The sequence below is a fragment of the Nelumbo nucifera genome, chromosome 1, assembly GCF_055504915.1.
Source record: "Nelumbo nucifera cultivar China Antique chromosome 1, China Antique-T2T, whole genome shotgun sequence".
Lineage (NCBI taxonomy): Eukaryota > Viridiplantae > Streptophyta > Magnoliopsida > Proteales > Nelumbonaceae > Nelumbo > Nelumbo nucifera.
In genome coordinates this window covers 45,005,878-45,032,145 of record NC_142649.1, presented here as the reverse complement: position 1 = coordinate 45,032,145, position 26,268 = coordinate 45,005,878, and the positions used below count along the sequence as shown (strand labels likewise).

Sequence of the window (26,268 nt, the reverse complement as noted above, 5' to 3'; positions counted from 1 at the left end):
TGAGTTGAAATGTAGGATATAATTGGTGGCATTATGCTGGCTCATTACCATAGTGTGAAAGTTTTGGAAAGTGGAAAGAACTTCTAATTTCTTTTGGAGAAAGTAAACCCATGTATATTTAGTGAAATTATCAATAAATAAAACAAAATATCCATAGCCAAGTCTAGATATAACAAGAGATGACCAAACATATTATGTATTACTTGAAAAGGAACAGTGGGCAGTGTAAAGAGACTGGGCCGAATGGGTCCTAGTATCTTCTCTTGTAATATTTTTTCTATTTTCCTGTTAGCTAATGGGCCTCTCTTAATGGGCTTGTTATTTCTTTTTGTTTGATCTCTTTATGTTACTGCCTAGCTGGCCGCCCACTTAGGGGCATACTTGTAATTATTTTAACATTAATTTTTAGTAAAAAGGATTAGAGAAGAGAGGGAAGGATTATTCGAACCTTTTCTCCATCTTCTTCCTCCTCTTTTCTCCATCTTCTTCTCTTGTACTGCTACTCTTACTTTTCTTCCTCCTTTTTCTCTCTATTTTTTTTAAGTTTACACCTATTTTTGAGGACTGGTTTACATCTTGGTATCAGAGCAGGTTTCTTTCTTCCTTTTTTTCTTCTTCCTCTTTTCCCATACACCCTTCGATTAAGAGAGTGTATGGAGAGATAGGTTCTCTATAGCTCAGAGGATCTCTGCCCTAGTTGGTAGAGGGTTTGGAGAGTTTAAATCTAGTTGGATATTGCCAAGAAGTGGTGCTGTTCTGTTGTTGCCCAAAACCCTAGCCGACTAGAGATTTTCGAAGGTACAGGTAAAAGTGAAGCTTTGGGTGTGGCACTTTGTGCTTGGGAGGTGTCTTTTGACTCCTAAAGGAGGGCGGTTCAGGTTTGGAAGAGATTGAGAAGCTCTGGTAGGAGCGGCTGCATCTTCTCTCTTCCTCCCCAACAGCTGGACGGAGTAAAACCCTAGCTTTTAGGCATCTGGGTTCTGGTTTAACTTCAAGTAAGTTTATATAGACCAAATTTCTGGTTCTTTGATTTTCGTTTGATTAGTGGAGCCGTACGGAAGTGAGTTCAAGCAAGTGCCAGTTTCCGGCCTCGGCTCGGTAGATTCCGTTTTGACTGGTGTGACCACAATCAAGCTAGATGGGACAAATTATCTTGCTTGGGCACAATCTATAAGAATTTATGTCTATAGTAGAGGAAAACTTGGGTATCTCACAGGTAGTAAAGTGAAACCCGAAGAGATAGACCCTGAATTTGAGAAATGGATGCAGGAGAACTATACAATCATTGGATAGTTGGTCAACTCTATGCAACCTCATATAAGTCAGCATTATCTTTGGATGTCTTCGGCTAAGGAGATATGGGACAGTGTTACTGAGACTTATTCACAGAAGTTGAATGTAGCCAGAGTTTACAAGTTGAAAAGTGACGTGAAGAACCTAAGACAGGGGGAGAAGAGTGTAGCAATCTACCATTCTATATTGAAATCCCTATGGCAAGAAATTGATGTTATGGAGACAATTGTATGGGAGAGTAAGAATGATGCTGAAATGTATAGGAAGTTGGTGGAGAGAAATAGGGTGTTTGAATTTCTTACTGGACTCAACCTTGAGTTTGACATCATTAGGCAAAGTATCCTAGCCAAAGATGAGGTTACTCTTTCCTAGGCATACGCTATGATAAGCAGTGAGGAGAGTAGGCGGCAGGTTCAGTTACAGAGTCCACCTACAGAACACTTTGCACATGCTGGAATAAAGCCAAAGGGTCCTACTAAGAAAAATGAGCAGATATGTAAATATTGCAAGAAACCAAGGCATACAAAGGACACTTGCTGGAAGCTTCATCCTGAGCTTCTTCCTGACAGGTTTAAGAATAACAACAGTTCTAAGAAGGGCAGTCATGAAGGAAAGCCTAAGACAGCTAATGTTGCTACAGTACCTGAAGGAGGAAATAAGGAGAGTGAAGAAAAATCAACCATTGAGGAGTTGGCAGCAATGAAGGCGGATTTTGAAAAGTATGGGAGGCTGCTAAATCACTTGGAAGCTACTGTTTCTTCATCTCACTCTTCTAGCAACACATCATCATCATCTGCATTTGCTCACTCAGGTATTTGTTCCTTTGCAAATCATGCTTCAGTTTCAGGTAATCATAAAATCCCTTGGATTATTGATTCCAGTGCATCAGACCATATGACCAGCCTGTCTAATCTCTTTTGCTCATACCACCTTCTCTCTGTATGACCAGCCTGTCTAATCTCTTCTGCTCATACCACCTTCTCTTTGATAAAGAGAAAATATCTCTTGCTGATGGGTCTCTTACTCCCATTTCTGGTAAAGGGGATATATATTTATCCTGTCCTTCATGCCCTTAAACTTAATACAAACCTTTTATCTGTTAGTAGCTTAACTAGATCCATGAATTGTAGCATAACCTTTTTTCCCACTCATTGTGTTTTTTAGGACCTGCAATCTCAGAGGATGATTGGGAGTGGCTATGAGACGAACGGAATATACTTGCTGGACACACCGGATAGAGCTTTTGGACCACCTCATGGAGTTGCCTTAAAGTCAGTCTTGTTAGAGTCTATTGACAAAGTCTTGTTATGTCACTTTCAGTTTGGTCATTTGTCTTTTTCTGCTTTGAGTCATTTGTTTCCAGATATGTTTAAGAGAGTGTCTTTATCGAGTTTTCATTGTGAGTCGTGTGAACTGGCAAAGCATTGTAGACATTCTTATTCAGTAAGCAATAAAAGATCTCTTTCTCCTTTTCATATTGTTCACTCTGATGTGTGGGGGCCATATCATTTGCCAACTATGGGGGGTTATAGGTACTTTATCCTTTTTATTGATGACTACTCTCGTTACACTTGGATTTATCTCATGAAATCCAAGGATGAAGTGCCAACTATTGTGCAAAAATTTCATGAACTCATCCTTACCCAATTTAACACTCGGATCACAATATTCCATTCGGATAATGCTAAGGAGTATTTTGAGAAAACCCTCTCCGCCTATCTTGAAACTTTTGGGGTTATTCATCAAAATTCTTGTTCCTACACTCCACAACAGAATGGAGTGGCGGAAAGGAAGAACCGACGTGTGGTTGAAGTTGCCAGATCCCTCCTGTTTGCATCCCATGTTCCTATAAAATTTTGGGGAGATGCTGTTCTTACTGCTACATTTTTTTATCAACTGTATGCCCTCCTGGGTTCTTAACTTCAAAACCCCCTTTAGCCTTCTCTTCCCGGATGAGGATCTTTTTTCTCTTCCTCTCCGTGCTTTTGGGTGCACTTGCTATGTGCATGTTCACAGCCATCAAAGGCACAAATTTGAACCTAAGGCTCGTAAATGTGTTTTTCTGGGATATGCCTCCACACAGAAGGGATATTGCTGTTTTGATTTAGTTAGTGGCACCCGCTTTGTATCTCGGGATGTCACATTTGCTGAGTTGACACCTTTCTGTAGTATTTCTCCTAAGGGGGAGAAATCTGAAGAACCCTTTGCTATGTCTCCAGCTGTTCTTCTTCCCATTCCTCTTGAGTCCTCACATGAGGTGTCCACTTCTCCCACTGGACCTACCTCCGATATTCCTGCTCCTCCTCTTCCTCCACCTCATTCTCCGGTAATTCCTCCTCATCCTGTTCTCCAAAGGTGGTACCAAAGGCACAGATTCAGACATGGGCAAGTTGTTTCCATTCCTACAGAAGAGCCTCTTGCTCCTCCCATCATTACTGAGGTAAAAGGTCAGTCTTCCTCTGACCCATCTACATCTTTCCCAGACCTTGACCTTCCTATTGCTCTCCGCAAGGGCAAGCGGAAGTGTACAACCCATTGTATCTCCAAACACCTGTTTTACAGCCTTCTCTCTCCTTCCTACTACTATTTTCTTGCTTCTGTTTCTTCTCGTGTGATACCCAGGTCTGTATTGGAAGCGTTATCTAAACCTGAATGGATGGATGCTATGATGGCTGAACTGGATGCTTTGCATAAGACCCATACTTGGGATATTGTTGACTTGCTTGAAGGGAAGGAACCAGTGGGTTGCAAATGGGTGTTTATCATTAAATATCACTCTGATGGATCTATTGAGAGGTTTAAGGTTAGGCTGGTTGCTAAAGGCTACACTCAGATGTATGGTATTGATTATCTTGAGATATTTGCTCCTGTAGCTAAGATGACCTAAGTACGGGTTTTGTTACTCTAGCCACTACTTTTAATTGGCCCCTACACCAGTTTGATGTTAAAAATGCCTTCTTGAATGGAGACCTACATGAAGAGGTCTATATGTCTTTGCCTCCAGGGGTGTATGGGAAGGAAATGCAAGGCAAGGTGTGTAAACTGCAGAAATCTATGTATGGTCTCAAACAATCTCCTCAGGCTTGGTTTGAGAGGTTAAGGGCTGCTCTTGTCTCCTTTGGGGTTATACACAAATTCAATCTGATCATACCCTGTTCTTGAAGAGAAATGGCTCTTTGGTGACCTTTTTGATAGTTTAGTTGATGATATTGTGGTCACGGGTAATGACACTCAAGAGGTTAGTAATCAAAAGATTTCTTAACTCTAAATTTGAGATCAAGGATTTGGGAGATCTTCGGTATTTTTTGGGCATTGAAGTTGCTAGATCTTCTCACCAAGGCTGTTCCAAGGAAGAAGTTAGAGGCATACCTATGCAAGTTGGGAATGACAAATACTATTCCCAACTTGAGGGAGAGTGTAGAGAACACTGATGTGGGCCCCATGGCTGTGGTCCCCACTATGTTCGTATGACAGCACAACATGTATTCTTTGTTAGTTATGTCAGTGTTAGTTGGTAGTTATTTCAGACAGCTTGTTATTTCAGCTTATTATTAGTTTATTTGCCATGTAAGCATTAAGGGCAATTCTGCCTTTTTCTACAATTAGTAAGCATATAAATATTAAGAGTGGGGCAGCAGATTCATCAATCTGTCCCTCTCTCTCCTTTCTAAAACCCTTGTGTACTTTTGCTTCTCCTTCTTTTCTCCTTTTCTTCTTCTTTTCTCCATCTGAAACTCTTTTTTACTTTTGGATTCAAGACTGATTGTAGTCTTGATCGACTACTCCAACTAAAGAGAGATATGTGCTTAAATGATACCTACTTTTCTCTTCTTCTACAAGTAGTGGATTTTTGAGAAAAAAGATTAGGTGAGTGATATAACATTGAACTGTCAAAGGAGGTAGGCATATTTTAGAACGCCACAAATTTTAAAATACTCAGAAGCATCCATTATCAATTAGTGCTGGATAGATAATTACAGTCAGAAGGCTCCTGTAAACATCTTCCAAATAACGGGAAAAAATAAAATGATACCCTTTGAATAATTTGTGGGCATTATGGATCCTTAATATATGTTTTGCAGTTGAAGTAGTTTTGAAATTTGAAATCTGCTGCATAAAGCTTGTGGTTCTTCATTCTTTATATGTGCAGATATAATAAAGGAATTGTCTTTTGCCCAAAACTATTTGATTCTTGTATTCTTTGAATTTTATAAAATAGGTGCACTTTGTGATTAAATTTCCTTTCTTTCTTTGGCTAGGAATCTTCCAATTCTAGGACAACCAGAGATGATTCTGAGAAGGAAATTGTAGACATTAGTGCAAAGGGTGCTATATTTTTTGTTATTGTGGCATCCACATTTCTTTTGGTGCTCTACTTTTTCATGTCATCATGGTTTGTGTGGCTTTTGATTGTACTCTTTTGCATCGGAGGTATTCAGGTATGCAATTCCTTTTTGGAATTTTCTATAATTGCACCCTAATCGTAGTTTAATATGGAGATTAGTGATCTAAATTGTATTTCATGCATATCTCATATATGAGAGCCATAAAGCATTTCTCGTTTCTAATATGAGATGTAGTGTATGCCATGTAAGCAAAATAGAAAAAATAAGAGATGAATTTGCTTTATTGCATATTCCATTTCATTGTTGCTCTTATATCTTTAGCATTCACATGTTATGTCAATTGAAAGTGAAAAAAGATGAAATATGTATTCATTTTCTACTAAAAAGTTGTTCTAATTATCTTTAAAACAAGTACATGGGATGGATTGGCTAAGGCTTTGTGAGGAAATGGAGACTAGAAAGGAATAGTAGGATGGGGACAATAAGCTATAAAAGATGTTTGGAAATGCAATGTGTTGTACATTTCCACTTACCTTTTCTCACAACAATGGGAAGGTCAAGGTTTGGAAATGGGGGTGCTGGTGATAGGGATGTCGGACCTGTCATCTCTTTAGTGATTGGGAGTGCCTTAGACTCAACTAGAGATGTGGGAACAACCTGTGTCTACCTTAGTCTTTGCGTACCACCTCTAGAGAATAGGATGAGTGGTAAAAATAGGAGGGCTAGTAGGAGGAGGAGGAACAAGAATAGGAAATTTGGAAGGAGAAGAACCCTCCATGGGAATGGGAGTAACTGTGGAAGGCTCAACACAAGACTCAACTGGAGCTGGCAAAGGAAGGGATGAAGAAAATAGTTTATGAGGACTCTCCCCCTTCAAAGGATGATTATAAAAGGGAATTGATTCTGCATAGATGACATCCATGGAAACAAATTGGGAGCCACTAATGGGATCAAAACAACAATATCCTTTCTGTGTGGAGGCATAACTAAGGAAGATACAATTCCGATCCTTGGGTTCAAACTTATGTCTCTTGGAAATGGGAATGTGGACATAGCACGTACAACCAATTACACACAGAGGAATGGAGAAGATATCAACACTAGGAAAAAGGACACCAAAAGGAGACTTCAACCCCAAGACTCAAAAAGGCATATGGTTAATAAGATATGTCTTTTTCCTCTTCACTACATTTTTTTGTGGAGTACGGGCATAAGAACTCTGATGAACAACCCCAAATTTTTCAAGATAGGAGGTAAAGTCCTCAAAATATTCCTTAGCATTGTCTGATCGGAATATTTTGATGCGGGTATCAAACTGAGTGAGGATATGCTCGTGGAATTATTGCACAAATTTAGGTGTTTCTGTATGAAGAGTGCATAAGGTAGATCTAGGTATGTCGTGAAAAATCATCAATAAATAGGATGGAATATCTATAGCCACCCATACAAGGTAAATGGCAAGGCCTCCACACATCAAAGTGCACAATATTAAAAGGAATAGTCGTTTCTCCATGAGTGACATTCTAAGAAACTGTACTGAAGTAGCACAAACAGATGTACCCAAAGAAAATGTGAGAGTGGAATGGAAGCCACTTGCAGTGAACAAATTAAAACGAAACGTTGATGGGAGTTCCCTTGGTAACCCGGGAAGGGTAGGCATAAGGGGCGTGATAAGAAATCATCTAGGTGAAGTTGTGGCACTCTTCTCAGGACCAATAGGTATTGGTGACTCAATACAGGCTGAATCTCTGTCTCTACTTCAAGGCTTAAAGATGGCTGAGTAGATTGGAACAATAGAATTAGAAATAGGAGACTCACTACTACTGGTCATCTCTTGGGCTAAACACATCACATCAGCAGCTTGGAAGCTCAAATTTATCTACAGAGAAATTGACACAATTGCAAGGGGGTTTAACTCTTAGTTTGCTTGGGTTAGAAGGACTGCAAATGGGTTGGTGGATACCCTAGCTAAACAGGGGGCAAATAGACCTACCTTGTACGGGGCTGAAATATAACTGTTTTGTATGTGTCTGTAGACAGGGTTATAGATTGGGTTAAAGCATTACTGCAACCTATATCTATTGTAATTCAATACTTCTCTGTTATTAATAAAAGTCTTTTTGCTGATAAAAAAAAGTAAAAGCAATAGTCAATCTTTTATTGCTTGTAGGATAAGCATTCTTATAATGCTTTGAGAACTCACAAGACTCACAATGTAAACTTGATAGACTTATTCCTTTAAATAATTCTGGAAACAATTGACTCAATGAAGAAAAAGATAAATGACCAAACAATAATAACTGTTGCTGTCGAATTTGGAGCCGAGGGCAACAACGTAATTTCTAGCATTGGAGGCCAATGGGTCCAACCTGCTGAGAGAAAGAAGATATCAGAGGCCCTGGGAGTTATCCCAGGGGCAAAGGCTCCGACAGTCAAGTTAGCAGAAGGCTGCGAGGGGTTAGTCCAAGCAAGGGAGGAGACTTAGAGCTTAAGTTCCAGAGAGTGTTTACCTTAATGTGGGAGCCCCTTTTTATAGTTGGAGTTGCCTTAGAGGAGGAGCAGGTGGGGGCGGTTGGCAGTGGTTGGTGATGAGCGGCCTGGATACATCCGGCCGACACCACGTGTCAAGATCCTCAGGTCGGCCAGGTATTCCTACATCAATAACATAACATGACTTGTGGACTTGGAAACAAAAGCAGTTCTCTGAGGTTGTACTTGGCTCTGCTCAGGCATGTCTAACAAATATATCCCATTCGCCTCATGGCCACTCCCAATCACTTTTTGAGATTTCATATCCTATAAAACACAATATGAAGGATAAAAGGTCAAACTGCAATTCAAGGGTTTAGTTAAATTACTAACCGAAAGCAAATTGGTATTAAGTTTAGGAATGTGAAGGACAAATGATAGGGCCAGGGGCTATGATGTCTTGATGTTTCCCTTCCCTGTGCTAGAGGCAAGAGAGCCATCAACAAGGGATATTTTGTCTCTCATTCATAAAAAAAGGGATATTTTGTCTTGGCCAAAAAGGAGTTGATAAGAGTTGAACAAGTGTGAAACACTAGTCATGTGATCGGAATCATCGAAATCAATTATCCAAGGGGTTTTATGAGTACTTGAGATAGAAACATGATTTGCAGTTGAGCAAATACCTGAGTGTGCATATGTAGAGGAAGGAATAGTCTCTAATGAGGTAGATGTAGTAGTGGACTACAAGTGACTAATTATTCGGCCATACTTCTCAAAGTCAGCCCTAGTGGCTGCAAGTTGCTCTCCCACTAACTTCTCACCACTCTGTCCCTGTTCATTCTCTAAGGTGGCTATATTTTCATTTCACCTTTTCCCACAGTTTTCTTTCTTGAGGTTGGAAGGAATAAGCTCTGGGTGCAGCTTCCAACAGCTGTCTTTAGTGTGTTTAGCTTCTTACAATATTCACAGATTATATCTTTCTTCCCAGTGTTGAGCAACTTCATCCCGGCATTAGCATAGTGATAATCCTACGGCTCTACCGACTAAACCTGTTATCTGCTCTCCTCACTACTCACCATAGCATAAGCCTAAGACAAAGTCACCTCATCCTTTACCAAAACATTCTACCTCAAAATATCATACTCCAGGTTGAGTTCGGTGAGGAACTCAGAGACCTGGTTTCTGTCCACCAACTTCCTATGTGTTTTGCATCCTTTTTACAACCCCAAACAACATTCTCCATCAAATCAATCTCCTGCCAAAGGGATTCAGCATGGAGAAGTATATGACTAAGGGCTTCTCCCCCTATCTTAGATTATTCACATCATTCTTCAATTTGTAGACCCGAGCAACATTTAGTTTTTGGGAATATGTCTCCATGATATTACCCCACACTTCTTTTGCAATTTCCATCCACAAGTAGTGTTGACTAATGTGTGGCTGCATAGAATTCACTAACCAACCCACTACTTTGTAGTTTTTTTGCACCCACCTTTTATAGGTAGGGTCATCTAGTAATGTACCCCCATTTCCCTCTACTACACACACGTATTTTAATTGATTGAGAGTAGGCTAAATAATTGGTTCCATCCAATTTCACAGTGCTCACTGCCCCTAGTAGAGTCTCCATCGGGCCCCCATGTCCAAACCCGGAATTTGTGGGATATTTTGCTTCTCCTCCAGTTTGCTCCATTGAGTGAACGGATGCAAACAAAAATCAAAATAAGGTTTTACTAGGCTAGATTTGTTGTTTCAAGCAAAGACCTAACCAGATGGGAGAAGGAAAGAAAGATCAATTGCTGCTACTAGAGGTTCCAAAACTTTGTCCAACCCAAACTACCCTTAATAGAAATCAAAGAACTCCCCTTTGATCCCCAAGCACTTGCTTCAAAGTGTCTCTAGGACCTATAACAAGAATTCTCTGGTTTTCTAGGGTTTATGGGAAAAAGCTCCAAGAACTTGCCTTAGGTTTCAACTAAGGATGAAAAACTCCACAAAACCTCTCCAAAAACCCTCTTAACTGGGCTACATAAGCTGGTAATTAATCAGCCGATTAGTTCTCCATACACACTGTTTATGGTCTAAGAAAGGGAAGAAAAGGTTGAAGGTGAGAACCTGCTCTGATACCAAGTTGTGAAACACAACTGCAGTAAATCAGAAAATAAAAAGAAAAAAGAAAAAAAGGAGAAAGAAGAATGAAAGATTTCAACAAAGCTTGTGGAAGAAGAAGAGGAAGGAAGAGAGAAGAGAAGTTCGATCTCCTCTCTAATCCCCTCAAGATATCTTTTATATCTTAATGTAAATCTGAGTACAATTCCTTAGATGTCCTTAATAGGGCGGCTAGGACTAAAGAACTAATAAAATAAACAAAAGAAGGTCCATAACTAAAAGAACATAAACTTAAAACATTGCTTAAAAGAAATAAAACTACTAAGGCCCACTCAACCCATTCTCACTACAGAAGCAAAGTACCCTCGGACTTATACAACTTTATGTTCAACTCCATAGGTGTCTCTACCTGCTTATCATTTGTGATATTGGTTATGTGACATTGGCCAGTTTAACAAGATTAAATGCATACTTCTGTTAGTTAACAAAATATCCATGATCAATATGGCAGACCTCAAGACCTAAAAGTAGGTTAATGGGTCCAAGTCTATCATCACCACTCACCAAAATATCATTGACATATAACACAAGAGTATTGATGTCCTGAGATTGTTGATGGACAAATAGTGAATGCTCAAAGGAACTTTGATTTTAAGCATCATCAACTATATGTTAGACGGTGTATGCCCTTAGCTTCAATCAGAATGATGTACATTATGACATTTATTGTAAATGAATAAAGTACATATTTGATTCATTTTCTTGTGGTGTGTTTCTGTGTAATACCCTTAAACTGGACACATATGAGACTCGTGTTAGTTTAGAATGTTCACAGCCGTTGGATAAGTTTGGGGAGATTTATCCTGCCAAGGCTAACACTGGTGTGTCTGCCAAGTTGGTTGGGGTGGCTTGTCTCAGCCGCCAGGGTGAGACTCGAGGCACATGCAGTGTAGATTTACTTGAAACCCTGAACCGGACCAGATTTCCAGTATTGCCCTGGACCTTGGAGATTGATGGGCAAAACTGGAAAGTTAAACCTGACCCCTAGACTCGATTATGATATTGCACTAGGTGTCGGATTGGGTTGTCTTTGATATGCCAATCAGTGAAATCCTTAGAGGGGGTCAAAACCTGGGTATGTTGGGACAGTCTGAGAATTCATCTGAGTGGGTGATCATAGTGACAGGATCAGCCCCTTTGTCGGACAAAGGTAATGATCGGGGATGCACTCTCTCTGATGGAAACCAAGATTTCCGGCAGCCGATTTCAATCGTTGAAATTTGTTTTGCAAAATATATTTATATACGAATATAAATATATGTATATATTATGGTTTCAAAATGTTTGCAAAATGTTTTAATTCCCGGGATCCATGTGAATAGAGAGTGCAGCACTGTTCCTTGCTGTCAAGGGAGAGGTTCTCTCTTGTCGGGCAGTGTTTGATCATTATGGGCTGAGAGGTTAAGTGTAAGACCATTGAGGGTAATACCTGATGGGCTAATCTTGCATCTGCCCACAGTCCCTGGGTTTTTATAAGGTGGCTTGGCCCAGGGACCACTTAGTGTAAGTGTTGTGCCCATTAAGAGCCCATGTGATGGGCTCAGGGGGTTCACTGTCCATAACAGTGTATTCGGCCAGGCCTTGTAACAGAGGCTGGGCTGAACCCATGTGGGTGATGTGTAGATCAATGTTTGGGTCCCACGCCATACAAAGAAGCCCAACTGGAGTCTATAAAAGGAGGAGGGGGCGAACCATTCAGTTCATCCAAAAACATCTCATCTCCCAGACATCAGATCTTAGATCACACAGAGAGAAGACAACAACAGTGTGACTGCGCCATCTTCTCCCTGCGTTCTCCAGTTGCCACCTAATGCCAGTTCGATCTTCAGTTTTGTAGGAGCGATCAAGAATAGTTCTTGATATCATCTTTGGAGAAAGGCTGATCTGAAGTCGTGCTCACAGCCTCCATCGAATTCTTGCTGAAGGATTCGGTTCTTGGGAAGAACATTGTTGATTCTGCTCCATCCTACACTGTGTCATCTTCAGTGGGAGCAGTCTTTGGAGACTTCTTTGGGCGTGAACACCTTCATTGGAGGATACTGTTTCTTCGTATCAGGTATATCCCTCTCCTACCTCTTGGTTTTAGATCTGGTTCGGTTCTTCTCAAGATTGATCCTTGAAAATGCTGATTTTCTAAAACAGGGAATGTGATTTCCAGATGGGGGAGAGAAATTTTTGAAATTTCGCCCAACCTACCTGCAGTGTTCGGCCATCCATATGATGGATCTCTCATCCCTTCTATGGTATCAAAGCCATGGTTCAAATCTTGAACCGAAATAAATCAGATCTGAACCTGCGCAAATGGGCAGAAGGCGTTCTACCCGAGTTGCGCAGATTAGGGTTTTTCTGGGAAATCGGTTCCCAGTTAAAGTGCGAATGATATGAAATTAATTTTTATAAATCTGGATTTTTATTTAGATTTGTTCTTTATGATTTTCTTGATTTATGGGCTGTTCGTACAAAGGAGATCGAAATCTTTAATGGCGCAGGAAATCTGCGATTTCGCAGTTCTATTCATTCTGGTCTGTAATTAATTTTTTTTTTTTTAAATTTTAGATTGAATGTATAGGTATTCGATCTGATGAATATTAATAGATAATTAGGGTTTTTCTATTTTATTTTTTTCAAGATCGAAGCTGCATGCGCTGGAGAAGAAGATTTCGCAGATGGGAAAATCGCTATCTGCGATTTGCAGTTTATGAAACTGCAAACTGTGATCTAACATTTGTTTTGCAGCTTTGAGATGTGCGAACATCCCTGTTACTGATTTCTGATTGTCTTTGATCAGTAATTAATTTCAGATCGTTTTCTTGAATTATTTCTTGAATTAAAAATCAAACCCTAGACCCATTCGAACCGGATTGGACCAAATTGGTTGGACCGAATCTGTGGTTCGATGGAGGTTGATGTCAGCCCTAATTCCCACTTTTTGGGCCAAGGGATTGATATTTAATTATGAGATTTAATTCGGCCCACACCTGTAAGGCCCAGTTTTAAAGAGTTAAAACTGCTAAAAGCCCACTAATTGCAGATGAGCCATATGGGCCGAACTGCTTAACCCTATTCGGCCCATATACCTAGATGATATTAATTAGTAATATTATGGATTAAAATGGCTTTAATAATGGGCTTTATAGATATTAATTGATTGGATCAATTTTATCCCTGCATGTGATTTATGGATGTGTGATGTGCAACGTTCATGGGACATAAGTACTTGGCCCATGCTGATTCGACAATGGCTCTTGCGCACACCATGGCTGAATGCACATCATTGCCATGGTGTCCCTAAAGATCATTGGATGATCTCCCTTCGTGGTGGGCTCCACACCTCCTGAAGAGGATCCGTGCGGAACCCTAGCCGTTTAGGGCCCACCGAAATTTGGCTTTATGAAAGTCAGTGGGAGCCACTTTGGTTTGACCTATATTAAACTAGGGCGTAACTTTGTTCCCTCCTGAAATATGAGTGCATGTGATAGGGAGATTCATATGATGAACTCTCTAAAGGCCTTCCATCATTAGCATGAAGATGGATCATTCAGTAATGAGGAAACGCACCATAAAATTGGGCTATCCATTTGCTGCTGGATCTGTTGGAATGTTTCATAAGATGATAGGGGTGTCATAGACCGATGTGGGAGGGGCTTACCAGAAAATGGAAGACTCTCTCACGGTACCTTGGCGTTCACGAATATGATGGGTGAGCACTCACTGGACAGAAAGGTTTAACCTAAAATGGCAATGAACCTTGTTTGACAGAGGCCAAAGGGAAAGCTCATATGATGAGTGGATATGATCCTTCACAGAAAGGTGGTGGGGTTATGCAGCTAAAACAGTTGGCTCCATGCACCCTATGTGATTTCCCACATTTCCAGAGACATAAGTCGCTGTCTCTGTCACTGAGATAGGAAGGAAATCTCATAGATGAATAAATGGGAATGGAACATAGATTAAAGGCCATATCTATGTGATTAACATGAATCAAATTAGGTTGTGGACTAATGTTTGCTTTTTATCAGAAATGGCAAACGGACAATTTGCAAAACCGTTGGATGACAACAAACTTAAGGGCCCAAACTATGCTGACTGGTACTGAAACCTTATGCTGGTCCTGACTTCTGAGAAGTTGGACAAAGTGGCTAAAAACCTTGCCCCGGAGCGTCCGGGTGATAGGGCTTCTGAGGCCCGTAGGAGGGACTATCAGGAATGGGAGGAGAAAAATTCCTTGGCCCGGTGTTACATCATTGCCCCCCTGGACAATCCGATATAGAGGCAGTTTGATCAGATCGAACTTGCCAAGGACATATTGGATTGTTTATAGACAATGTACGAAGAGCAGAATTGTTCTACTCGACAAAAGGTCTTGAAGCAGTTCATGACCACACAGATGTGCAAGGGCCAGCAAGTTCGTGACCATTGTCTTTGGATGATGGGTTATAACAATGAGCTTGAGGCTCTTGGATCCGGGCTGGATCATGTGACCCAGATAGATGCCATTCTGAATTCTTTGCCTCCTTTCAATCCGTTCATCATGAATTACAACATGAATAAGCTGAATGTCAGCGTTCAAGAACTCAGCAATATGTTGAAGAGGGCCAAGGAATTGATTAAGAAGGATGAGCTTATTGCTATACTTGTTGAAGCTAGCAAGTCAGGCAAGAAAAAGAGGAAGGCAAAAAAAAAAGCCTCAGAAGAAAGCCACCAAGTCCAAGAAGCAGAAGAAGGACAGGGCATCTGATGCATGTCACTTTTGCAAACAGACCGACCACTGGAAGAGGAACTGTCCTCAATACCTGGAATTCAAGAAAGGTAATTTTGAATCTTGTGTCATAGAAACCAATCTGTTGGTAACTTTTGCGTCTTGGTGTATTGACTCCGGGGTTTCAACTCGTGCGTGTAACTCACTGCAGGGGTTCAAGGTAAGCAGAAGGCTGAGTGACGGAGAAGTAATTCTTTACTTGGGGACTTGTGCAAATGTTGCAGCTGCGGCTATAGGAACCGTAGAGTTAATTTTCAATGAAGGAACTATTGTACTAAAAGATTGTTTTTATGTACAGAATTTGAGAAGAAATCTAATTTCTGTTTCAAAATTGTGTGCAGTTGGATATTCTATTCTTTTTGGTAATACGACTACTGTTAAAAGAAATAACAAATTCATCACATACGGAGAACTTGAGAATAGTCTCTATGTTCTTCATCCTTCTCTGGAAACTAACATAGTCGAAACTACGTCGGTTGATATCCTCAAGAAAAGAATCTATGATATAGTTAATCCCACGTGCCTGTGGCATTACCGACTTGGCCATATCAGTATTGATCGTATCACAAGGTTGGTAAATGATGGTCATTTGGATTTTCTAACTGTAGAAGATCTTCCCACTTGTGAGCCTTGCCTTCAGGGTAAGATGACGAAACAACCATTTAATGGTAAGCCTGAAAGATGTACGGGAACGCTTGACCTTATACATACTGATGTATGTGGTCCATTGAGTGTTAGGACTCGTAACCAGCACGTGTATTTTATTACATTCACCGATGATTATTCTCGGTACGGTTACGTGTACCTAATGAGATACAAGTCTGAATCCTTTGAAAAGTTCAAGGAGTTCAGACAAGAGGTCGAGAAATAGTTAGGGAGAGAAATTAAGACCCTTTGATCGGATTGAGGTGGCGAGTATCTCTCTGGCGAATTCAGGGACTACTTGAAGGTCAACGGGATAGTATCACAGTTAGCTCCTCCTGCTACACCACAACTTAACGCTGTTTCAGAGAGGAGGAATAGGACCTTATTGGATACGGTCCGGTCACTTCTTGTACACTCAGAGTTGCCCACATTCTTTTGGGGTTTCGCATTGGAGACTGCGATATACGTGCTGAATCGGGTTCCAACCAAATCGGTTCCGAATACTCCATATGAACTTTGGACCGGAAAGAAACCAAGTGTCAGACACTTGAAGATTTGGGGTTGTCCGACACATGTTAAAAGGACAAGTTCGGGCAAATTGGAATCCAAGACCAACCGTTGCCTATTCGTAGGCTACCCAAAAGGCTTTGTGGGTTACCTATTCTATGACCCAAGTGAGCAGAAGGTGTTCTGTAGCCGAAATGCACATTTCTTGGAGGATGATTACATCCTGAACAATCATCGTCAGGAAGTTGTTCTTGATGAGGAGAGCTCGGGAGTAGTGGGAGGTGTCCCACAAGTTCTAGGTAATGACCAACTTAGAAGATCTACCCGAGTATCTAGGCCTCCAGTCCGTTTTGGCTATGACCAGGATAGTTACCTGGTGGAAGCTATGACTTGTGAGGAGGATCCCATGACTTGTGCAGAAGCTATGTTGGATCTATAAGAGAAAGAAGGGCCCCGATGGTAAGGTTGAGACCTACAAAGCTCGTCTGGTGGCGAAAGGGTATACTCAGAAAGAGGGCATCGATTATGAGGAAACCTTTTTGCCGGTGGCCATGCTTAAATCCATTAGGATCCTGCTAGCTGTAGCAGCATACCATAACTACGAGATTTGGCAAATGGATGTCAAAACTGCGTTCCTGAATGGAGATCTCACTGAAGATATCTATATGCAACAACCGCAAGGTTTCATAGCTGCGGGTCAGGAACACATGGTATGTAAATTAAATAGATCCATATATGGACTTAAGCAAGCTTCTAGGAGTTGGAACATCCGGTTTGACTCTACTGTCAAAAAGTTTGACTTTGAGCAGAATCCGGATGAACCCTGTGGTTACAGGAAAACCAGTGGAGATAAGGTTACGTTTCTGGTTCTGTATGTAGACGACATTCTACTCATTGGGAATCATGTAGGAATGTTGATTACGGTGAAAGTATGGCTTTCACAACAATTCTCCATGAAAGATCTTGAAGAAACCTCTTATATACTGGGTCTGCGACTCTATAGAGATAGATCGAAGAGGATAATAGGATTATCCCAATCTGCTTACATTGACTAGATTGTCAAGAGATACAACATGGAGAACTCCAAGAAAGGAAATGTTCCTTTCAGGCACAGAGTCACTCTCTCCAAGAAGATGTCTCCCAAGACTTCTGAGGAGATTGAGGGCATGAAGGACGTTCCCTATGCCTCAGCCGTAGGGAGCATCATGTATGCCTTGCTGTGCACTCGTCCTGACATTGCTCAGGCAGTGAGTGTGGTAAGTAGATTTCAGGCCAACCCAGGGCAGGAGCACTGGACTGCTGTGAAAAATATACTTAAGTACCTTCAAAGGACAAAAGAGTTTTGTTTGGTATTCGATGGTAGCTCACTACAGATCCAGGGTATACTGATGCCGACTTCCAGTCAGATCCAAATGATAGAAAGTCTACATCTGGGTATGTTTTCACGATGGGATCGTGTGCTGTTTGCTGGTTCCAGCAAACAGGGGTCCACTGCAGATTCCACAACCGAAGCCGAATACATTGCTGCAAGTGAAGCTGCCAAAGAAGCCGTATGGATAAAGAAGTTCATTCATGAATTGGGAGTAGTTCCATCCATCACATCACCCATCCCGTTGTTGTGTGACAACAATGGAGCTATTGCTCAGGCTAAGGAGCCACGAGCCCACTCGAAGTCGAAGCACATCGAGAGGAAGTACCATGTACTGCGGGAGATAGTTGGAAGAGGGGACGTCCTGATTCAGAAGGTAGCATCAACGGAGAATGTAGTAGACCCATTGACTAAGCCACTAACACAAAAAGTGTATGAGAAACACGTGGAAAGTCTGGGATTCCGGCTTGTACCCAATTGGACCTAAGTGCAAGTGGGAGCTGTTAGATAGTGTATGCCCTTAGCTCCAATCAGAATGATGTACATTATGACATTTATTGTAAATGAATAAAGTACATATTTGATTCATGTTCTTGTGGTGTGTTTCTGTGTAATACCCTTAAACTGGACACATATGAGACTCGTGTTAGTTTAGAATGTTCACAGCCGTTGGATAAGTCTGGGGAGATTTATCCTGCCAAGGCTGACACTGGTGTGCCGCCAAGTTGGTTGGGGTGGCTTGTCTCAGCCGCCAGGGTGAGACTCGAGGCACATGCAGTGTGGATTTACTTGAAACCCTGAACTGGACCAGATTTCCAGTATTGCCCTGGACCTTGGAGATTGATGGGCAAAACTGGAAAGTTAAACCTGACCCCTAGACTCGATTATGATACTGCACTAAGTGTCGGATTGGGTTGTCTTTGATATGCCAATCAGTGAGATCCTTAGAGGGGGTCAAAACCTGGGTATGTTGGAACAGTCTGAGAATTTATTTGAGTGGGTGATCATAGTGACAGGATTAGCCCCTTTGTCGGACAAAGGTAATGATCGGGGATGCACTCTCTCTGATGGAAACCAAGATTTCCGGCAACCGATTTCAATTGTTGAAATTTGTTTTGCAAAATATATTTATATACGAATATACATATATGTATATATTATGGTTTCAAAATGTTTGCAAAAGGTTTTAATTCCCGGGATCCATGTGAGTAGAGAGTGCAGCACTGTTCCTTGCTGTCGAGGGAGAGGTTCTCTCTTTTCGGGCAGTGTTTGATCATTATGGGCTGAGAGGTTAAGTGTAAGACCATTGAGGGTAATACCTGATGGGCTAATCTTGCATCTGCCCACAGTCCCTGGGTTTTTATAAAGTGGCTCGGCCCAAGGACCTCTTAGTGTAAGTGTTGTGCCCATTAAGAGCCCATGTGATGGGCTCAGGGGGTTCACTGTCCATAACAGTGTATTCGGCCAGGCCTTGTAACAAAGGCTGGGCTGAACTCATGTGGGTGATGTGTAGATCAGTGTTTGGGTCCCACGCCATACAAAGAAGCCCAACTGGGCAGCAGTTTGGAAGGCTACTGAGCACTAAGACTTATCGGGCCTAAATCCCATTTTGAACTGGTTTAGTTAGACTAATTAAAGAGGGGCGGATCTGGGATTTGGATCAGCAGATAGGATAGGGTCTTACCCTATCCACTCAGAGAGTAGATCCAAATAAGATGTGTAGATCAATGTTTGGGTCCCACGCCATACAAAGAAGCCCAACTGGGCAGCAGTTTGGAAGGCTACTGAGCACTAAGACTTATTGGGCCTAAAGCCCATTTTGAACTGGTTTAGTTAGACTAATTAAAGAGGGGCGGATCTGGGATTTGGATCAGCAGATAGGATAGGGTCTTACCCTATCCACTCAGAGAGTAGATCCAAATAGAGATTTGGATATAGAAACCTCCTAATAAGATTAGGAGAGAGTTGATCTAATCTGCAGATAAGATAATGACTTATCCTTATCACTTAAAGAGAGTCCTGATTCGAATAAGGATTTGAATCAGGAAACTCCTAATGGGATTAGGAGCTGATCTCTTTAAGTCTATAAAAGGAGGAGGGGGCGAACCATTCAGTTCATCCAAACACATCTCATCTCCCCAGACATTAGATCTTAGATCACACAGAGAGAAGACAACAACAGTGTGACTGCGCCATCTTCTCCCTGCGTTCTCCAGTTGCCGCCTACTGCCAGTTTGATCTCCAGTTTTGTAGGAGCGATCAAGAATACTTCTTGATATCAGTCTTTGGAGAAAGGCTGATCTGAAGTCGTGCTCACAGCCTCCATTGAATTCTTGCTGAAGGATTCGGTTCTTGGGAAGAACACTGTTGATTCTGCTCCACCCTACACTGTGTCATCTTCAGTGGGAGCAGTCTTTGGAGACTTCTTTGGGCGTGAACACCTTCATTGGAGGATACTGTTTTCTTCGTATCAGGTATATCCCTCTCCTACCTCTTGGTTTCAGATTTGGTTCGGTTCTTGGTTCAAGATTGATCATTGAAAATGCAGATTTTCTAAAACATGGAATGTGATTCCCAGATGGGAGAGAGAAACTTTTGAAAATTCGCCCAACCTACCTGTAGGGTTCGACCATTCATTTGATGGATCTCTCATCCCTTCACAATAACATCTCGAGAGCACATATGTCAGCCCATATAATGACTTTTTCAATTGGCACAAGGATCACTAAAATACCCAGGAAGAGGCCTCATATACATAGTCTCCTTTCCCATGGAGAAAAGCATTGTTCACGTCCATTTGAAAGATAACCCAATAGTGAACAGCAAATAACACTAAGAGAGCATGAGCAATGGTCATTTTAGCGACAGGAGCAAAAGTCTCCTCATAATCAATACCATACTCTTGTTTGTATCCCTGTGTATCCAATCGGATCTTATATCGATCTAGAGAGCCATCAGCCTTCAACTTAATTCTATAAGCTCAACAACTTCCAATAATAGAGGCATCTGGAGGAGTAGGCACCAAATCCCAAGTGTCATTCTCATGTAGAGGTCAGGTGTAGGGGCTAAAGCATGGAACCGCTTACATGGAAATACAAGTCCTTCATGGCAAAGTTTCTTGGGAATCAAAATTCTGCAAGACAAAAAGGAGCAGGTAGGCAAGCAATACCAGCAAAGAAGAAAATATGTTAGAGGAACATGACATTATGAGAGATACACTTGATGAAGTGAATGATCATAACATAGGAAACCTTTGTGATCAAGACTATATTCAACAAAAGTGCAGAAAGCAGAATTAGAAGAAAGTTTAGTGTGCTCATGTGAGGGAAGGTGAACAAAACAGAGTCAGCCAAATACACGACGGTGAGAAATATTATGAAGAACAACAATAAGAAGGTAGTTGATCATGTAAATGGCAGTATTATCTACCTACACACAAAATGAAGTTGGTGCATGATATTCTTGTAGTAAGGTCCACACCACACTAAGAATATGGTCATCCTTCTGCTCTGCAACTCCATTCTACTAATGTGTATTGGGACAACTTTGTTGAGGTTGTATCCCATTGCTTCTCAAAAATGATAAAATTTCACCATCAGCATATTTTCCCCTTGAATCCGAACATAGAATGCTAATATGTGACTTGAATCGATTCCTAACCATAGCATCAAACAACTTAAATGTAGGGAGTACTTCTGATTTTTTGTCAAAGAAAGTATATCCAAGTATATTGGGTGCAGTCATAAATAAACGATTGTGTATGATCTCAAAGGGAGAAGTAGCATGTTCAACTGAGCTAGGAAAAGTAGATGCGGCTTTTACTCAAACAAGTAGTACAAGAAATATCAAAAGACTGAATAGAATAAATTTTATTCTTATTCAAGCCAGTATCAAATAATAATTTCAAATTTTGAAAACTAGGATGGCTCAATAATTTATGCCATAAATCCCAAACATTATTTTTATGACTCAAAAAAAGATGTAGATGCAGTCATGCAGAAGTAAAATAAGCAAGAGTTTCAAAAACTCGTCTTCATCTTCATTCCTTCAACAATATTGCCCATATTGTTGCTCTGATACCATGATAGCCTTTTTCCGTTTTCTGAGAAGAGGATTGAGAGAGGCAAAATGAAAAGACAAACAAACTGAAGGGTGTTTGAATGAACTAACCCCCAAAGATGCAAAAAAATATATTATTGTATGTACAATTACAATAATGCCCTTATAGGGCTGAAATAAAAGAAAAGATATAAAACAGTACAATAAGCACTATAGTAATATGACACAACCACTCTTAACCCCTATCTCTACACAGAGGAGTCCCTTGTGGGGTTTGGGCTATCCTCCAATTTTGTTCTTACTATGATCTATTTTTGTTAAAACACCCTTTTTAGATTGCTAGTAAAAGAATTATCCAATGATCTTTTTACCATGATAACCTTGTTTTCTACATTAACACGTGGACCATGCAGTATCCTTTCATATGAATCAGATACCAAAACAATGAATGCATTTTCTGAATTCTGATTGCCTGTTTTACTAATAAGTGAAATTAACTGTTTTGTTGATCACTTGATCTGTTAGACTAAATTTGTGCAATAGATGTATGCAAGTGAGACTTATATGAATATGTTTCCATTTTTCAGGGAATGCATACTTGCATTGTCACTCTAATTGTAAGGTAAGTCTTAACTGAAGTTCAGTTTATTTTTCAGTATGCCATTAGGCTGTTTTGGATTTTGAAGGAAGTGTAAAATTGATGAGATAAAGGGAGACATTGAATCTGCTAGTATCTAGAACTTGCAGTTCAGCTTCAATTCACCATGTAGTGGAGGGAAGCAGAATTTTACCTTGCAGTTCAGCTTCGAAATCCCAATGCAGCCTTATATTCTTAGTTTCTTTTCCCCTTTCTGTTTTGTACCTTCTATTTCTTCCCCTTTTACTTTTATCTTGCTTTATGAACCAGAATATTCCGAAACTGTGGGCAGAAGATGGTAAACCTTCCCATTTTTGGGGAGGTATCAATTCTTTCTGTTGGTGTTGTACCCTTTTGTGTGGCATTTGCAATTTTTTGGGCTGCAAATCAGAATACATCATATGCCTGGATTGGTCAAGATGTTCTTGTAAGTGACACCGGCTGCCCCTGTATTTCTCTGTGCTGATTTATCTCTTCAATTTTTTTTTTTCTCTGTGAAAAATATTTGCATATGCTAGTAAGCAACTTTTATCTATATGCCAACCTCTTCCTCCAACTATTTACATTTCTTTCATGGGAATGCACTTGTAAGAGAGAAATTATATACATATGAATACATGCACCTGATGCACTTTTTTTTTATAGAAACCATAACTTTCATTAAAGAGATTAACAGATTGTCTAGGGCCTTTATATGCACTTTTCATATATATTTATACATATGAATACATGCACCTCAGCCCTTGTAGTAGGGCCTTTATTTCTGCCCTTAGTGAGTCTCCCACCCCAATTGGACCCGAGAAGAGGGCCAACACCTTTCCTTCCTCGTCTCGGAAGACTCCCCCATTGCCTGAAAGACCCAGATTGCCTAGAGAACTACCATCAAAGTTCAGCTTTACTCTAGCCTGCAGAGAAGGGGACCAACTCTCCTACATAATATGAGAATGGGTGGAAGAAGCTATGAGGCTCCATCCTCTAAGCAAATCATCATAAAAGAGGTCCTTGAATAGTTGCAGAATTTTCAGCCAATGTAAAATTTTGATGGTAAAGCCCTCAACAAGTGCTTCCTTGGATTTTTCTTGCCCTTGGAAGATCCTGTTGTTTCTGTCTTCGCAAATCGACCAAAGAATGGCTGTTCTTAATCCCCACATCACCCTACCCCTTTCTTTGGTTGACGGAAGAAAGTGGGGTGGGGTAAAAAAAGGCTTAGCATACACGGGGGGGGGGGGGGGGATTCCAGCTGCACCCAAAGAGAGGAGAACCAGTCCCAAAGGTAAGAAACAAGGGACGGGATAAAAATAGATGAGCCCCGTATCATCAGTCCTTAAACAAAGGCAACAGACATTAAGGGAAAGGCACCAGTCCGGCCTTTTTCTTTGAAGCACATCCAAGGTATTGATGTTTTGGAGTACCAATTCCCAGCAAAAAGCCCTAATCATTGGTGGGACATGAGAAGAGACCACAGTTATTTCATAGGAAAGGATGCAGGCCCAATAGAAGGCTGAAGTAAGGCGTTAAAGAAAGAAGAGAAAGAGAAAAACCCTGAGGAGGATTCCGACCAAATCCTACTATCCAGACAAAACTGATCAAGGAAGCCTGAGGATAACAAAGAAAACAACTCGTCTGCACAACTCACTTCTGAATCTCTCAGACCTCTCCTTAGGCTCAAGTCCCAGGAGCCTTCAGATCCTTGGTAGGAGAAATAGTCCTGAATTAATGTAAAGAAAGGGAATTTTACAAGGAAGAGAACTTATCCTTTAGGGGAGTGTTCCCAAACCAAATATCCTTCCAAAACAGAATTTTGTTACATGAGCACGCATCATACCTGACAAACGGTTCATAGGCAAATAAAGCTCTAGCAATGACTTTCCAAGGAGAAAAAAGAGAATCCCTTGAGTCGACACCAACATCCCATCCATTTGCCGCCAAGCCATGTATGCTTTCTACTATAGAGTGCCACAAACTGTCTAGCTCTAAGGGAAACCTCCACAACCACTTACCTAGAAAAGCCAAATTTCTTAACCTAATGTTACCAATGCCTAAACCCCCTTGTTCCTTCTTCCTAGAGACTACTTCCCATTTTACTCGATGGTCTTTTTTTGAGTCATCTGGTTCCCAAATAAAATCTCTCATAAGTTTTTCAATTTTCCTTGCAAGCTTGTCAGGTATCTTGAAAGTGGATGAAAAATACACTGGTAGGTTTGCTAAAGTGGACTTAATTAATGTGATTCTACTCTCTAATGAGATATAGTTTCTTTTCCACCCCACTAACCTCTTTGTGAATTTTTCCAAAATCGGTTACTAGAACCTTTCTAATCTAGGATTTCCCCCCATGGTCAAGCCCAAATAGATCAAAGGCCATCCACTTACCTCACAACCTAAGGATCTAGCCACAAAGAATTGCTCCTCTTCCTCCTTATTTACTCTCACAACACAACAATGGTTTAAAAAGTCCCTAATTTCCCTAATATTTCTATGACATATTTCCATTTCCATTGTTAGTGGCACAAAATTTTACCAGAATCGACATTTCCCCAATGAACACTACCAGCACTATGTGGAGATAGTTTCCACAACATATTTCCATTTCCACTTCCACTTCCATGGGAAGTGACATGAAATTTTATTGTAATCAACATATTCCCCAATGAAAACTACCAGTACTTTGTGGAGTCCAAGAGTATTATAACATAGGTTGGTGACAATATTCCAGATATGTGAAGTAACAGTGTTAGTTTACGCCTAACTTACATGATAACCACATTGAGCTAGCTCAATATTCATTTCAAACATGAAGTTATAACATAGGTTTGTGTAATAGATTATATTGTTGATCTAAATCATTTACATTTTCTATGAGTTAAAATTTTGCTTTAACACATTCTATTTTGAAACTCTGAATCTTAAGGTTTACAGGGCAACTTCAGAATGTATTCTTTTGTCCATAACCTTAGTTTCTTAAATTTGTTTAATGATTTAGAACAAGATAGTGATTTAAAAAGGTGAGCCTATGCTTCTTTTATCATTTCATAAAATATCATTCTATGTTTTGCATATTTTACACTGTTTCCACCATGTCTATGATTTTTACAATATTTCCATACGATATTTCCGACATGTTTCTTATATTTGGATGACCGACATTTCCATCGACATCAACATTTTAAACCTTGAACACAACTTTTGTTCCAATTGACTCTCAAATTCGAGACCCTCTCAAAGTGTGTTACTAACCTTTTCAAATTTACCATCTCCTCCAGATCCCTTTCACAAAAAATTATGTTGTCTGCAAACTATAGGTGAGTAAAGACACTCACAACATGCACTAAAAGTGTAAAGAGAAAGGGGGAAGGGGGTCTCCTTGTCTAAGGCCCCTCTTAGCAAGAAAGAAGTCCCTAGCTACTCCATTTACCAAGACAAATAGTGACAAGTAGTGATTACAACCTTTAATCCATTTGCACCATCTCTCTCCAAATCCTTTGTTCCTCAAAACTTCTAGTAAGAAATTCCTTCTCTTTCTTTTCTTAAAATCCACACATTCATTTGCAATTAGGATTTGGTCAACAATTTGACTCCCTAGGACCAAGACCCCTTGATTTTGAGAAATTAAAGGAGGGGAGGACTTGTTTTATTCTCAGGGCAAGAACTTTAGCAATGATTTTGTAAATGCTCTTAATCAAATTGATAGGCCTGAAGTTCTTAGGTTGAATTGCATCTACTTTCTTGGAAATCAAGGCTATAAAAGTAGTGTTTTCACCTGAGTTGAATTTTCCCCTTTCATAGAACTTCAAGAAAACCTCCATCAAATCATGTCCTAGTATATCCCAGAAATCTTGGTAGAAGGCCATTGAGAATCCATCTGGGCCCGGGGCTTTTGATCTACCCATGGAGAACAAAGCATCTTTTATTTCCTGAACCTCAAAAGGCCTCTCTAAGGGTTCCAGAAGTTCCCTATCTCCAACCTGCCAATCAAAGTCCACTAGGGTCTCTCTCACTCTGCTAGGTTTGTCATAAA

General features: G+C 40.5%; 1 protein-coding gene across 1 annotated transcript in view; it reads left to right on the top strand.

Annotated features, from left to right (window-relative positions):
* LOC104590967 (signal peptide peptidase-like 2) overlaps positions 1-26,268 on the top strand; it is a 114,101-nt gene that overhangs the window by 22,682 nt on the left and 65,151 nt on the right. The window contains exons 6-8 of the mRNA XM_088896603.1: positions 5,553-5,732; positions 22,204-22,238; positions 22,524-22,680. Coding sequence (XP_088752729.1) covers positions 5,553-5,732; positions 22,204-22,238; positions 22,524-22,680 — 372 coding nt within the window. The remainder of the gene's footprint in view (positions 1-5,552; positions 5,733-22,203; positions 22,239-22,523; positions 22,681-26,268) is intronic.